The 15,808-nt window shown below is 40.3% G+C and overlaps 2 protein-coding genes across 3 annotated transcripts in view; one reads left to right on the top strand and one right to left on the bottom strand.

Moving 5' to 3' along the window:
• Nucleotides 1-1,073: 1,073 nt before the first annotated feature.
• abitram (actin binding transcription modulator) lies at nt 1,074-2,964 on the top strand. Its single transcript, XM_017423905.3, has 6 exons — nt 1,074-1,284; nt 1,415-1,466; nt 1,910-2,039; nt 2,124-2,200; nt 2,281-2,350; nt 2,565-2,964. The coding sequence occupies exons 1-6, from the start codon at nt 1,203-1,205 to the stop codon at nt 2,694-2,696; spliced, it is 543 nt and encodes a 180-aa protein (XP_017279394.1). The 5' UTR covers nt 1,074-1,202; the 3' UTR covers nt 2,697-2,964.
• Nucleotides 2,965-3,895: 931 nt separating this feature from the next.
• The window catches only part of ctnnal1 (catenin (cadherin-associated protein), alpha-like 1), a 52,240-nt gene continuing 40,327 nt past the window's right edge, over nt 3,896-15,808 (bottom strand). Inside the window, exons 8-19 of one of the 2 annotated variants that reach the window (XM_017423893.3) lie at nt 13,787-13,873; nt 13,441-13,599; nt 12,663-12,755; nt 11,374-11,524; nt 9,045-9,082; nt 8,870-8,920; nt 8,381-8,535; nt 8,230-8,278; nt 7,687-7,743; nt 6,231-6,350; nt 4,900-4,983; nt 3,896-4,555 (exon numbers count right to left, since the gene is read on the bottom strand). In XM_017423893.3, the coding sequence (XP_017279382.1) occupies nt 4,385-4,555; nt 4,900-4,983; nt 6,231-6,350; nt 7,687-7,743; nt 8,230-8,278; nt 8,381-8,535; nt 8,870-8,920; nt 9,045-9,082; nt 11,374-11,524; nt 12,663-12,755; nt 13,441-13,599; nt 13,787-13,873 (1,215 nt within the window). In that variant the 3' untranslated portion in view covers nt 3,896-4,384. The remainder of the gene's footprint in view (nt 4,556-4,899; nt 4,984-6,230; nt 6,351-7,686; nt 7,744-8,229; nt 8,279-8,380; nt 8,536-8,869; nt 8,921-9,044; nt 9,083-11,373; nt 11,525-12,662; nt 12,756-13,440; nt 13,600-13,786; nt 13,874-15,808) is intronic. The other variant, XM_037975693.1, reaches the window with a different exon arrangement.

The following is a 15,808-nucleotide window of genomic DNA, read 5'->3' as shown; positions in this document are numbered from 1 at the left end:
TTCTACCATCTACAATCCATTTCTCAGTTACCAAAATAAAGTCATCATTACGTCCATCACTCTGTGCAAAGTTCTTTCCTTTCTTCTTCTTGCAGTGTACAAACAGTTAAAGTAATACAGCTTTTAATGCCAGATATGCTGGTGTGTAACTTCTCTGTGTCAGATCCTGGAAAAGAAGATCACTCTCATCATCTCCAAGACCCCTGCATTACGTAAGGAGCAGCAGACTCAACAGTCACGTCAAAAAGCCATATTTGAGAAGCATTAGAGCCAAGTGAAAGGACGTCAAGTCCAAAGTGTGGAAAATTCACAGATGTTCCTAAAACCATCTGTGTGAGATGACATTATGCCTTTTATGAAGTGGCTCAAGTAAAACTCAAATGTGTCTAACTGATTGTAAAAAATACCCAGTGAGTCTTGAGAAAAGATAACGACCAAACGGTTGTATTTATGAAAAGGACTTTTGGTTTAGAGAGGTAAAATTGCATTAAAATTCCATGTGCTCTGTTAGTATAGGAATATTCTGCCATCTTGTGGGCAATGCAAATAAATCAATATGAAATTTACAGAAATAAAAATACAGAAAATACAGAATATTAACTTTTCTTTTAAAAATGTCATGCTTTTCATATAAGGGTTCTTTGGTAAATTTTGTATTTAATAAAAGTGCAACAAATCATGTTTTATATAATGTTTTTACCCTAAAACAGCAACCTACTTTAACTGTTATTTAAGCACGCTTTTAGAGTTAAAAACTAAAGCGAAGAACAACATTTTAAAACATACTGTTTTGTTATGTATCATCTTATTTTTTCTTCACAGTTTTAAGAGTTAAGTTCTAACTTCATGAAAGTAAACTAGTATAAAATATACTGTATGTCTGAAATGCTCAGTTAACAATATCTTCTTGTTAACTGAAAAACAAATCAGCAATAATTGAATTAGGTAATACATGAGTTACAATAAATTAAAATAAACCAATTTTAATTGTGTTATTAAACTCAGAATATTTTATGGCCTGTTTATTTAAATCCCGGAACCTTTGAATTCTTCGGACATTTTCTTTTTGAGACGGACCGCGCGGTGTCACACCATATACTGTCCGTCAAGCTAATCCTTATCGGCTAAACGTCGCTCAAGCTAATGCACCGTGTTTGTGATTTCACATGAGCGTGTTTTTGTCCGCGGGTTGAAAACTGTTAATGGACTGCGTGGAGCAGACAGACACGAATGCAGAAGCCCCTTCTGTTATCGACAGATACTTCACTCGGTGGTACAGAGCAGGTTAGAAAAGTCTCAATGAAAAAAATGTCTCTTTAATGAAGCTAACGTTTTGATAGTTCGGAAAACTGTATTAATTTATGTGGAGAAGCTAATGAAAAGTGTGTCGTATATTGTCTTTTAAAAATTATAGATATGAAGGGGAAACCGTGTGAAGACCACTGCATCCTTCAACATTCAAACAGGTAAAAGTCAGTGGTGAGACATATGCTAAGTTTTATTTTACAAACAATTTCACTTTTATTTATTTTACTGACAGCATCGTATGTTTGGTGTTCATTTTCTTTTTTGCACTTCATTTAAAAGTGACCAAACAATTATTTACAACTTATAACAAGGTAAAAATATCTTTATTCAATTAGTCCAATTGTTCCCTCATACCACACATTTATAATATCTAACAGTAATTCAGTCAAATTAAGTGTTTAAGTTTATGTTACATGCATCCATAATTTGGATCCTAACATAATCCAAAAGTGAGGTTTTATCAATCTTGCCTCACAATAATCCACACGTAACATCGTTAGCTTTGTGCAGAGTGGAAGGCTCTTTTACATCTAGCAATTCTGTTTTATTATTATTAAAGTGCTTGATAGAATTGAGGGATTTATATTTATTCTCGTTGCAGAATTTGTGTTGTCACCTTAGCAGAGACCCACCCGATCCTTCAGGATGGGCGCACAATCAAAAGCATCAATTACCAGATCAGTAACGGCTGCAGTCGCCTGAATAATAAAGTGTCTGGGAAGTCCAAGCGGGTAACGTGGTGAACCTTTGGCTGTCGTTTTGCCAACGTTTATAAAACCTTTTGTGTTATTAATCCTCTTATCCCCCCCTGTCAGGGAGGGCAGTTTCTGACTGATTTTGCACCTCTGTGCAGAATAACTTGCTCAGACGAAACGGAGTACACGATCTACAGGTGAGGCGTTTCGTATTTTTCACGACACGTCTGTTTCGGCTGTGCTTGTATGTTGTCACTCACGCAACTGACTGTTTTAGCTGCATCCGGGGACGCCTTCTAGAGGTCAACGAGAACATTTTAGAAACGCCAGATCTCTTGCTTGAAAAGGTATGTTGTTCATAATTTTACTTTTGTATTTATCATGTAGTTTCAGTCTTTACATTTGATCATGTATGCTGCTGATTCATACTAAAGCATTTATAGATAAATCTAATTTGGAGTTTTATTGTATACTTTGCAGTGTGGTAGTAGATTACATATAGTACTTTCCATAAATAAACTAGTTGAAGTGCTTCAGTTGTGCTTTTTTAACTCCTAACAGCCATCTACAGAAGGATATATTGCTGTCATTCTGCCCAAGTTTGAGGAAAGCAAGAGCATAACAGAAAACCTCCTGACACAAGAGGAGTTTGAGAAGAGAGTCTCCGAGCGTCCCCGGTCCCAACGCTCCTGATGGAGGCGCTGTGGACCTGAAGCATAAACTGTTAAAAGGCTGAAAACATTATGATGGGAGAAGTGGGATAGAGCCACTCCTGAAAGACTGATTTTGTTTGTTTCTACCACACAAGCACTGTGCCTTCAAGTTATTTGACGTTTTTCAAAGTCTAAATTTTGATGAAGGATCCGAGATGTTTTTGACTTTTACGTGCTTTATTTCTGGCTTTCTGTTGCTAATTTAAAGAAAAAGCGTGTATATTGCATTCTGTTGAATGTTTTTTTTTTCCCCCGTTCTATTATGTAAAATAAAGAAAACAGCAATTTAAGAAAATATTTTATTACGTCACTGTTAAGCTTTCAGATTTCCAAAAATGATTCAAAACTATAACTCCCCTCTCATATCTGTTACTTCAATACCAAGGATTTTTACCTGCTGTCAAACAGTAGAAACATGAGTTCTCTAAAGCTTACTGTAGGTTACACACTCCGGTCATCTAGTACCATAGTCATTATCTTATTCTGTATACTTCAAGTACCATAATATATATATATATATATGTATATACATCTAACTTAATACATGTTGGCCTGTTTTGCAGCTTTACAGTGATAGTCTTCATAACAAGTACACTTGAATGTTCCATTTAACAAAGAGGTATGACTCACAATGCATCCTAAAGCAATAGTTCAGATCTTTTGACGTGGGAAAGTCATGAACCGTTAATCCTTGTTGTAGATGCTGTAGCTCAGACTTCTATAAAAGCAGGAATCCACTTTGAGCCATCAGAAATAAACCCTATTCTTCCCAACTGAGCTATCTACAACAGGTAAGATGTTAACGTTCATAACTTTTCAACAGAATCCCATTTTGATTTGAACTATCACTTTATTGACAAGCTTTTTTTATTTTTTAAACAAGGCTGAAATTATGTTTAAAAAAAAAACACCATCCAGTGATAAACACCCAAGAACAAAGCGTCTTTTTCTTATAATATTAAGAAGCTAAAGATCTGATTCTTCACGAGGACAGTCGCATTTGACATGAAATGGTTTTTCTAATTTCCTATAAACATGGCACACAGGGAATGTTCTGGCAAATAGACCATAATGATGTCATGTGGTCAACTTTGTAAAGAGATGGCTATTATAGATATCACTGCTACGTCTAACAACACATAAAACTGTTAACTCCACAAGGTTGCGACCGTACGAGAGTTTGGTGTCGACGGCATGTCTTTTCTGGTTTTGCATCACCATTTTTTTTTTTGAACTCGTGCAACACTTTTACAGCACAACACAAAACAAACGGGCTTGTTACACGTAGGCACATAGTGAGCACAGATCTATGGCGGAGTTATGCATCAAGTGGCGTTCTCCTAGAATATATATATTTTTAAAATCGTTTTATTTATTAATCTGTAAGAGAAAAGATAAGGGGCTCCAAAAATCAGGCTTTTCTGGAGACGTGTCGTAGTGTTGGCTGATTGTCTCCATCTAGTGGACAGGAATGGAACTGGCGCTTCTGGTAACCAGATAACGTGGCGTAAAACCACCCTACTGGGTGTTCTTTACCCAGATGTCAAACTTCCGTGTCATCTTCACCCCGCAGCTGCAGTCGGTTCTGTTTCGTGGATTTCAGGATGCCCGCAGAGGTAAGGTTGGGTTTGTGGTGCTCTGACAGGAAAAGTGAGGAGAAAAAGGAGATTATTTGCTCTCCAAGAGGTTGAGACCAGCCATGTGCTGCTCCATGGATTTGACGCCAAAGCCGTTCGTGTTTTTGCTGCTGACAGAGCCGTCGTCTCTGACTGGAGTGGACGCGTCCTGCCTTTCTCTCCAGTCCTGTGGTGAGCTAAGGCTAGTCTTCTCTGATTTGTACTGTAAACAGACAGGACAGGAGAGAGAATTAGGCTGGGTAACAAACACAAAAACAGCCTATTTTGCTATGATATTGGATTTTTTTTAACTTGTATTATAAAACAGGTGTCGCATTGTTGTCAGATTCTGCAGCTTTTTGGAAAATTAGCCCATTGTTATGTTTTACACAACAGTTTCAGAGATCAGTATTCTTTTTCTACTCATTTTCATGTTAAAACTGCCAAAACGTGGTTGTCTGCTAAGATCTTACTTAAAACCGACTTTAAGGCCGGTGCATTTTTTTTTTTTTTGCTTGATTTATTAAATGGATAAGCACAACTATTAAACACGAGTGTCGACGGCACCTTTTTGTGGAGTCTGTTACAGACGGGGAGGAGGGAGAGGACCACAGCCATGATGTTTCTGCTTGTCTGAATGGATGAGTCCACCTACAGACAAACACAAAATGTTTTGTATTACTGCCTCACAAAAAGAGCAGAAGAAAAAGCCACCTATATATATATATATCTTACAAGGTGAGAAGAAAATAAAACACATAAATATGGCGTAAATTGAAATGACTTCTAGCTGCAGTAAGTAAGTAACTTGCAGTTTTACAGTTAGGAATGATTCATTAAGCTTGGCACATGTTTCGTCGAGAGATTTCTCCCTTTCCTCTCCACCAAGCTGAAGTTCTGGCCAGACTCTGGGCTGAAGCCACTTCTGAATTTTCTCAGAAGAATATTTCTTTTTTTCCACAACATTAAAATCCCCAGCGAGAACAGCGGATTTTGTTGGAACGGAATGTCCTGCTGGGGAAAAAAAAAACGTGCATCCTGACGTTCACGTGGACGTTGCAGTAATTGTTGTGCATTCTTCCCAAGATGTGAGACACGAGGGAGCGCCTTCTAACGTGTCTTCACTCAAACTGTCTTGATCTTCTGGATTATCTCAATCTGGCAACTGAAGCTTTGTTTAAAAGCCTTCTTAATTATGTCTAAGGAAGGCACATAAAAGGAGACGGGACTTCAGCTGAGTTGAAGAAACATCATAAGGACCACTGATGGGGGAGGAATGCACCAGAGCTCAGCTGGATCATCGCTAGTCATCTTAAAACTCATGAAAATGGGATTTTTCAGTCTTTTTTTTACTGTACAGAATAGTTTATTGAGGCAACTGAAAAATGCATTTGATAAATAAATGCATAAATAAACTTTAAGATTAAGCCTAGCGCGTAACTAGGACACAAACCCTCAGCTGCTGGTATTAAATGAAGCACAGTCAGAGGGAGTCATTAATCAGCAGAGGACAAGCTGCTCTTCACTCTTTCCTTTTGATTCAAACCTTCCTTCGCCTTTTATTACACATCGACTTCAGAAAACTCATCAGTGCCCCAGATACTCATTAATTCCTCATAGGCGTCCATTAATGCAGCACTCTGTTCGATGCTGCTGTTACTTACAGATCACTCCAACACGAAGCCAAAAGCCAGTAAAAAGCAAGCTCAGCTGTGCTCCTTTGTGTGCTCCCTGCGTCAAGGACACACTAAGAGCTGTGTAAAAAAAGTACTTGCTGTACGCCTGCCCTGATCACAAACCTAATGAGCACAAATCGATCAAATAGTGGGCAAAAACAAGCCACTCGGGGCGGCCTTTCAATAAAAACGTGTAAACACAAACAGGTGCAGTGCGGGCACCTTCTGGAAGGTGGCAGTCTTGCCCTGTATGGGAGTCTTGGCCCCCATCTGCAGCTGTTGGCACAGCCCCAGCAGTTTCTCCATTTCTGTCAGCAGCACAGACTTTTCCTCATCAACCAGCTGGAAAGACAGAAGAAACAGAAGAAGATGAGGTTAATGTGTGCAGACTTGGACAGGTTTACTGGACCAGGCTTACAGTGCTCTTAACAAAAATCAGCATCATGAAAAGGTAAAATAGACATAAAAATAAAGGTGCTCTGTCAGTGAGCTCCTGTTTAAGTCTGTTAACCAGCTGAGTTAATCTGGAAAATATCAGTCAGAGACACCAATAATCTACATCAGTTACTGCCACCGTTAACCTAAAATCAAAAGATGTCATTTTGACTTTACCAACGAGGAAGACGAAGGTGTGCTGTAAGCATGCTTGGTGCCAAATCAGAGTGCAGGGTGATGCATTAGCACCAGTTTGTTTGATGTAATTAATCAGAAAGCACGAGGCAGCTTGAAAAGCCGGGGCTCTGAATCCTGAGCAGATGCGGTCAAACCCACCCATCCCTTCTACATGTGTGGAAAAAAAAAAAAAGCACACGCACATCCCCCAGCAGTGAGTAATGGTGGTCGTTAAAGGCTGTCAAAAAGCGCTGTTTAATTTCACCTGGAGAACCTGGGGAAGGAGTTGGTCGAGAGCAAGAGGAAGGAAGGAAGGAAGGGGCACGGGTTGTGTTTGTTTGTTTGTTAGATCTCAGCTCTGGAGAGGAAAAGAGGTGTGTGTGACAGCCTTAATTTCCTGCTCCGGTTGAGTGATTTATAGGCAGCAGCAGACATGCCAGAATGGGTGATATGGGTGCGTGACGGAGATCAAGGTGCTGACACAGGTGCCAGTGGGTTTCTGTGGGGGAGGGCGTTACCGTCCCACCCTGCTCAAAGGAAAAGAAACTGGTTTGCATATCAGAACTTCCACAACAACTTTTGCATCGATATCAGAATGGCAATACTATATGTTTCCATTCCCTAGAGCACAAAGACACGTTTGTGCTAATAAATGCTGCTGCCTGAAAGCTGCAGTCCCAGACAAAATGTTCTTTTTTGTTATATTGACATAAATAAAAAACATTTTTTAATTTCCCTGAAGGAATCATCCCAAGGGATCAGTAAAGTTCTGTCCATCTATCCATCTATTTTAGATGATATGATATAATTTTGAGACTAAGGAGTTTGAACTTCTAGTGAAGAAGTGTGCTGTAGTACTTGTAAGGTGGTTCTCCTTTCTAAGATAACTGCACAGCAAACATTAGGGTGCAAAAATATTACATTTCCATTATGTTTAGGGCATCGCCTTTCAGCTTCACCCTCCTATACAAATGCAGTCACTTTTAGTCTTAAAAAGACCGAAACTTTAAAGCAGCAGCTATTCAGCTTGAAGACTGTGCAAGCAAATGAATTCTGCAATATTTACCTGAGTGGAAAAAGTGCGGAGAGATGAGCAAAGCTGGAGTCCCTCTTCAGACAGAACCTGAAAAATGACAAACAAGAAAAGTGAAAATATGTATCCAGTCATAGTTCTACGCAGAAGCTGCACGATAGAATAAAGACAACTGGTCACTAAAGCTTAAAGGTTTAATATTTTTCTTGGATCTTTCTCATCTCTCGCTCTGATTTCTTCTCATTCAAACTGAATAAATCCTGGCTGACACGTTGGGTCGTGGTTCTACAAATGACTCTACATTAGTGGCAATGATCTCAGTTCGGTAGTTTACACCCCTTCACACGACCTCATCCCTTCTGAGACGACAACACTACCTTTCCAGCACATTCATAACTTTTTTTGTCATAATCTGTCAAATCTGCAGAGGATTAATGAATCAATGAATGAGAGCATTTATAAACCTATTGATCTGCCAGCATCAGTCTTGTTTAATGAAACAGCACATGCATTCATCTACAGCTTCAATAAAACGGAAAAAAGAGAGAATAAGGGGAGGAGAGTGGATGTGGATACCTCAGCCTGATGAAAAAGATCCAGGGTTGTCTTCAATAACCCCTCCCCTCTGAAGGAATCGATGAGAAAGATAATAAAGGGTTTGAAAGGAAGACAGTTCAGCAAGCTGTGGATCTTATCAAATGTGTGTGGTTCGGTTTGAGCAGGCTACCTGGTGAACAGGTACATGTTGTAGGTCATGCTGGCGATGCTCTGGCTCTGCCGGACGATGTCGTGCTCCTGCTCCTCCCACTTCTCCACCTCCGAGTCCACGTCCGACGACAGCAGCCGGAGCTCCAGCCCCAGCTTGGCCATGCTCGTCTGCTCCTGCACCCACAGGGACACACAAAGAAAGGGGGGGTGGGGGGAGAACCGAAGCATAATGGATGTTATTCTGGAAATGCAAATGAGCAAACAGGCTTCTTTTCACTTGTTTGCACACTTAAGACGGCCTCTAATCACCATAATGCCGCTTCCTGCGGCGGTAAAGTGCAAGAAAAAACTGCAGCCAAGCAAAACTGCAACAGATTACTACACCAACAATTTTCTAAGAAAGTGACACGACGCTTCTTGGAGATGAATATTCTGCTGACAGAACATGCCACGAGAAGGGAGGTGATTAATTGCGCTGAAAGCCAGATGAGCAAGCGGCGCATGCTACCTCTGCATCCAGCTTGACAGCCTTGGCAGACTTCAGGTTAGCGGAGTGTTTCTGAGGAAAAAAGAAGAAGAAGAAAAAAAAAAAACACAAAAAAAACCCAGGGTGTTATTAATCACAAGACTGCAAACCACTGTTTCAGTAAAACATTTATGAGGATGGATGGCGTGATACACACCCCAGGTCTCGGAAGTGACAAATAGGGTCTTTTGTCGCCTAGGAAAAGAAAATTATTCTGATTATCTCAAGGTTAAAACTCGCAGTCATCACACTCATTTCTTTTAATGCCAACTAAATATTTTAATTAATTTTCTTCCAGGCAGTCTGAGTGGGGATTATGGGTAAACAGTAATAATAGGAGGATAATTTTGCTTTTGACATCACTCAGTTTGATACGTTTTTATCTTCAATCATTATTTAAATTTAAGGTCAAAATAAACTATATTATCATGTTCAACAGAGAGGATTTAAGTAAAGTAATACGAGATAAAATGTTAAATACTCTTCTAAAGTGTGCATCAATCATTTTAATACAGCATTCTGGCAGCAGCATGATGGATCTGATCCTTGGGCATGTTAAAGGGATAGTTCTAATTTTTTTTAAGTGGGGTTTTGTAGAAAGGTCTTCGACAATGACTGTCCTTCCTGTTGGGACTAGATCTTTAAATGCTTAAGGGGGACAGTCTGGTCATTTTTGAAGTGATGTTCTGTCAAATAGTTATCAATAGTTAGTATCTGTCTGCTGTGCAATAGGTTTTCAGACTTATAAAACAAGTCTTTCTGAAAAACCAACATACTGATGTGAAAGAACGCTACATTACATTTGTTAATATTAAACCTCTACACTTTTGCGTGACACCATTTGTTTAGTTATTTTCTCAACCAAACAACGTTTGAGTTACTCCACCAATGTGTTGAAAATAATGTACAGATTGTCTACAGAAGTGTAGAGGTTTGATATTAGATAATGTAGCATTTTTTCATATTACTGTGTTGTTTTTGAGAAAGAGCTTTTTTATATATGTCATGCTTCTCTTTTGAGGTTTGTGCACATGTAACCTTCCTGCCACTGCTGGACTTCGGGGATGTTGTTTATATGGACGCCCCGGTCAGCTCTCTGCACACACTGGGTGCTGCTTATCACCGAGCCTTACGATTTAAAACAAAATGTAAGCCTTTCACACACCACTGTACCCTATACCTGCTGGTAAACTGGCCATCATTATCTAACCGCAGGCTTCTACAGTGCTATACGTTCATTAATAAATCCATCCTAGGCCTCCTATCTATATTCCAAGATGCTACGACGACAGTACAGTCACAGCCTGCGCTCCCGGGATTTTAGTTCTTTCAGTGTGACCTCAGTTCGAACAGAACTTGGAATCCTGGAATATGGTGCAGCAACAACTCAAATTGTCCTGTTGGATCCCTCCAGGGACAATAAATGTCAAGATAATGTTTTATGATCATTGTATTATTATTTTTTAAAATGTTACTGATGCTCTGTGTCTGTGTTACAGGTCCCTCTTGTCAATGACACTGCCTGTCTCCATGAGATTACCTGTCTAATTTGGCTAGCCATTAGCCTAGCCTGGAGGAAAACATCTGCCTTTTTTCTCCATACTCCATGCTCTATGACAGATCAGTCTGATAAGGTACCTACTAAATTGACAGAACATCACTTGAAAATATACCCAGACTATCCCTTGAAATTTGGTCAGAATTAAAGTACCTTTCCAGACATTCCGCCATATTAAAATACAGGGTTGAAGAGATTTTATTCTACCCGATTTAAATGAGAAAAATGCATGTTGGAACTAAATGCACGGACGTCAGCATCTTATGCAATCGTTCTCTCAGCTTTCATCAGAACAGCTAACCAGCTAAATTGGAAAGAGTGCCTCCACATCACTCGGACACGTCAGGTTACTGCCACAGTGACGAGTCCGGAGAAGAGGAGCAGGGGAGGAATGAATTCATGGGTGTTCAATGGCACCGGCGACTGTTCTTTTACAAAATACTTCCCACGGTCCACGCGATGAATGAATAATTCTGAAAAGATATGTGCCACCTTGCCTTAACTTTAACTTTCATTAAAGCTTGTGAAAAAAGAAAAAGAAAAAAAATCTCAAGGACGAAGTGATTCATCTAGGCTTTATTAAAGAATTGTATTCTTTCAGGCTCAGAGAGAATAAAAAATAAGATGAAGGGAATCTGAGGAACAATCAGCAATAATCTGATGACTGATGTCTCTGGGGGCAACAGCCAGTTTTGCGGAGGGGCTACTGCTGTAGTTCTCCTACACGCAGAACAAAAGATAATTAAAAGCTAATCTGTCATCAGACTAGTTGGTTTTTTAATTTGCATATCATTCAGAGCTTTAGTTCAAGTTTGTTAACAACCACTGTGTTTGGATTCAGCTTCAAATACTTTGTGTAAATTCGAGTATCTGCCTTTAGAGATTACAACATGACACGTGTTCGCATGCACCGTTAACTTCAACGCACCTCGCCGTCCCTCAAAGACGTCATTAATCTCTTTGAGCAGCAGAGCCATGTCGCAGAGCTGAGACTCCCAGGCCTCGCAGAACACCTCCAGGTTCTCCTTGGCGATCTTACTGGACGGGTGGAGGGCCAGCGTCTGGGCCGCCGAGATGATCTGAGCCCCGGAGTGAAGAATCGTGAGAATTATGCACATAAAATACTTAATATTTTACACTTCTTACTGTGGAGACTTCAGTTTAAATCAGATCAATACTTCCCAAAGTCTGAACATTCCAACTTAGTCAAAACTTACCATGAGATTTGAACCATATCCTACAATTTATATCTGCAATCAAGTCTGATCTCTGACAGCAAGATAAAATAAAACTTGTCAACCGGAGTTTAAAACACACAGTTCTGTGTGCATGCACACATGCCGAACATCCTTCTCCTACCTACAGTGTTGTATCTAATTGCCAATTACCCCGTGGGCCACCGCTGCATTACCCCCGGGGCAGGAACAGGGAGATATCACCACCAACGACACGTACCGCGCCGTTATTGATTGGGCGACCTTTGACCTTAGGAGCAGAGTCATTACTGCAGAGTCACGCGGGGCCTGGCTTTAACACCGCTGTACGGGAGCCTTCTACACTGCCGGATAATTACTGTCACAAATGGTTTTCAAGAGCAAATATAATTAGGTGTAGATGGAGGTGGGCGGCAGGTTCTCGGACGCCCTGAGTGGACGCGGCAGGGGGAGGAGTCAGGAGACGGGAAATAAATCGGCTTTTACTCGTCTTAGACCAGTTTGAGGTCACTGACATAAAGTAAAGCTATTAAATATAGCCGGTACAGATTTTAGTGGAGATGCACAAATTGCAGTTTTCCAGCCCGATTCTGATATCCAGTTTTTGTAACGCTCTGACCGTTTTTCCTTTCTAAAAACTATTACTAAAGCATGAAGAAAAAAAAAATTTTTTTTGCTAGATTTTGGATGAACAAACAACATAAACAAAAAAGTTATATTTTCTCCAAATCAAGCTTAAGGTTATTGTTTTCTTTCCTCTCCATTTTTGGACATCTAAAACTAAAATGCTAGAGGTCAAACTCATAACCCCGCCCCCCTCAAAAAAATAAATAAATTAAAAAATCAGATGTTTTGAGTGCTGGATTTGCTGAAAGTCAGTTTAAATGAAGTCAACCTCTGTGTCTGTCTCCCGCCTCTGCCACTCACACACCAAGTCAACAATTAAAGCGCTAACTTCAAAACAACTTTTCAGAGCAGATCATTTTCAGTCAGTTTGTGCCACCTGTGGACCAATGACGTGGAAGGTCTCCTCAGCGTGTATGCACGTTATCTCTAACGGCTCCGTCCCTGACACGTGACACAACAGCCGGCACGTCTGGAAACACATAAGAAAAACAAACAAAAAAAAAGATTAACTTGCACTTTTCTTCTTCTTCTTTCATGGTCAATTAGTGGTGCGGGGGTAGTATATTTTCAATTCTAGTCTGAATGCATAACAAATCATCTGGTTCTCACCACGTCTGAAAGAACAGGTGCATATGACCTCAGATGAACAACACATGACATGTTATCATTATTTATTTGACAAAAACTAACTCCAAAAGTCCAGACCTCAAAATGCCCGGCAGGCAGAAAATACAGACATACATATACATGCAAAATTAAATAAAGTGAAGCAACCTAGTGAAAAAGAAAACTCCTCCACAACAACCATAGAAAAGACAAAGTTGCTGCTGCTAAATGTGTTAGTTTTTGTTCAATAAATAGTGACACAGTGTGATTTATGTTATGTAATATTGTTTGTCTGAGGTTGTATTTACTTCACGATCTGCTATGTAAGCTTTAGAACTGGAAAAAGCAAGTACTTTCTTTTTTTTTTTAAGAGCATGTAACAGCTTTTTGGACTACTGCAATTTTTCTGGTGCTAGTTCAACATTATTAAATTATGCAGACAAATCTAATCTTCATTACAATTTTCCTAATAAACTTCAAGTCCTCCTTCTCTCGGCTTCACCGTTCCCAGTGCCCCAGAAAGCTCCCCCGCCGGCGCCCTCGCCCACCTCCACCAGCTGCTCCTTCTGCTCGGTGAGCGTGCGTGAGTACTCCGCCACTGCCTCCAGGTTCCCCTCGGCCCCCGCCGCTTTGAGAGCCCTCAGAGGCAGATGCTCCCCGTGAACCTTCAGCAAGTCGGAGGCACGGCCCACCGCGACCTTATGGAGCTGGGGGAGGAAGGGAAGATTAAAGAGACAGAGAGACGACTGCGAGGGAGGAACTCGGCTGGTGTTTTGAGGGGGCAGGAGACGGGGAGAGGAGCAGAGGTGACAGAGTGAAGCTGACAGCTGGAGTGATGTAAAAAGTGGGAAGCGAGACGCCGCCGTCTGAAACTTTTCAGACTATGTGGCTCACCTCGCGTCTCAGGTCGTTGATGCTCTGACATGTCTTCAGGATGGCCACCTCCATTTCCTCTGTGGCCTCTTTGGCGTGGACGGACTGCTGCTCCAAAGACAGAACGAGAGGAGGGTAAACATGTGACACGAGGAGGCTTTAGACACAAACAGGCACGGTGATCTAACAGGAGGAGGAGAATGAAAATGACACGTTAGCTCGGTGCTTTAACAGCACGGTTCCACATTTGTGAACTATTGTCTTCTGAGTATGCGAGGCCTCTCAGTATATCATTTTGTGCAATCAAAGTGGAGTGATTAAACCCAATTATATAATTCAACGAACACTGTGTCGCAATTTTTTGAAATTTCAGACGAGTCGCGACGAAATTGCAGCTAAAGCAAGCCTTCGTTCCGCTAAACCTGCCGACAAGAAGGCACGGCTAGACCTGGGCAGAAATAATATTTGCAAATTCTCTCTCTCCACTTTCTAAACACTGCAGCACTCGGGGTCTTTTCAAGTCGCAGCGCGACCTTCAATTGCGAGGATTAGATGAGGCACTACCGTACAATTATGCAGCTGCGGGCTCTCTGAAGGCTCCGGGAGAAGTTTACAGTGAGAAGGAGCTGCAGCACAAAGGCATCGCGTTTCGTAAGGCTGTCACTTTTTAAGGCCCAGGAGACGCTGCTGAACGCCAGAGAGGACTGCATGTTGTTTCCCTGATGCCTGACTGAGCCTCCGTGAAAAAAAAACCCCAAAAAAACAAAAAAAAAAAAAAAAAAAAAAAAAAAACCAACACATTAATATTATTCAGGTGGGTTATTATGTGCTGCTGTTCCAGGAGAGGAGCGAGGAAACAGACTGGGGAGGTTAATGAAGAGTGCATGCAGGATGCTGTGCCGCTGCTGATCTCAGTCTTTAGGCTCCCACAGAGACAAACGCACAGATTGCTCCCATTTGAAAAGTATTTTAAAAGGCTGCAGCTGATGATGACTGTCTTTATCAAGTCATCCGTCTCGATTAACCAAATGACGACCCAATAAATGATCAAGGAAGACAAACTGACCTTTACAATTTATTTTAGAATAGAACGAAAGGGGATGCAAATTGGGACTGGGATGTATTTAAGGGTTAATTTAAGGATTCCAGACTTAAATCACAGATTTTGCTGTTGATTTTGAATTTCTAGAAACAAAAGTCTGCCATGAATTTATGACATGTTTCAACAATGATCTGGATGTTTTAATGTAAACTCCAAAGAGCATTAATATTTAGACTAAACAAACAGGACAGCAAAATAAATATATATATATATATATATATATATATATATAAAACCTCATTTTTATCACTCTCTGCCAAAAGGCAGGCGATAATGTTTTTGCCTGTGTGTGTGTGTGTGTGTTCCTAGGACTTCCTATGAATCCTGTACGTTTTTGAACACAGCTCTCACAGTTAATTTATGTTCAGTCCTGACTCAGAGTTTTTTGTTGGAATTCTATATGCGCTAATTTTAGGTTTGTGTACACGAGAAAATAGGTTAGTAATACACACACACACACACACACACACACACACACACACACACACACACACACTCCAGCATTACATAAAAAGAAAGAAACAACGTACTTGTAAGACCCCCCAATCTACCATTATTTATTTCCACAAACAAATAATCACTATTTTGGGCACCGCTCAGTATCTCACATAATTACTGCTCTTTACTGGGTCCATAAATAAGAGTCAAGAGGAGCTCGAAGTGCAACGTCCACAATTCGAGAGCAAGATGAAAATCCACAAACCAGTGTTGTTACAATTATGTTATCAAAATAACAATTAGTTAAACTGAGGACAGGAAAGTAATCTATGATCAATTTCCTGATAAATGATGAGAAACTTGAAGATGTAAGGTGTTTGTTTTAGGTCTGGGTTTTGATTAGATTTATTATTTGACATGTTTCACACAGAAAAATGGACCTATTAGGGCATTTAGTGAAGATATAGTCTGAAAGTTTTTAATATTTAGTCAATTTTGTCAAT

Source organism: Kryptolebias marmoratus, linkage group LG5 (assembly GCF_001649575.2).
Source record: "Kryptolebias marmoratus isolate JLee-2015 linkage group LG5, ASM164957v2, whole genome shotgun sequence".
In the NCBI taxonomy this organism is placed as follows: Eukaryota; Metazoa; Chordata; class Actinopteri; order Cyprinodontiformes; family Rivulidae; genus Kryptolebias; species Kryptolebias marmoratus.
Note: the sequence above shows the minus strand (reverse complement) of the source record. Positions and strands in the feature narration are given on the sequence as shown.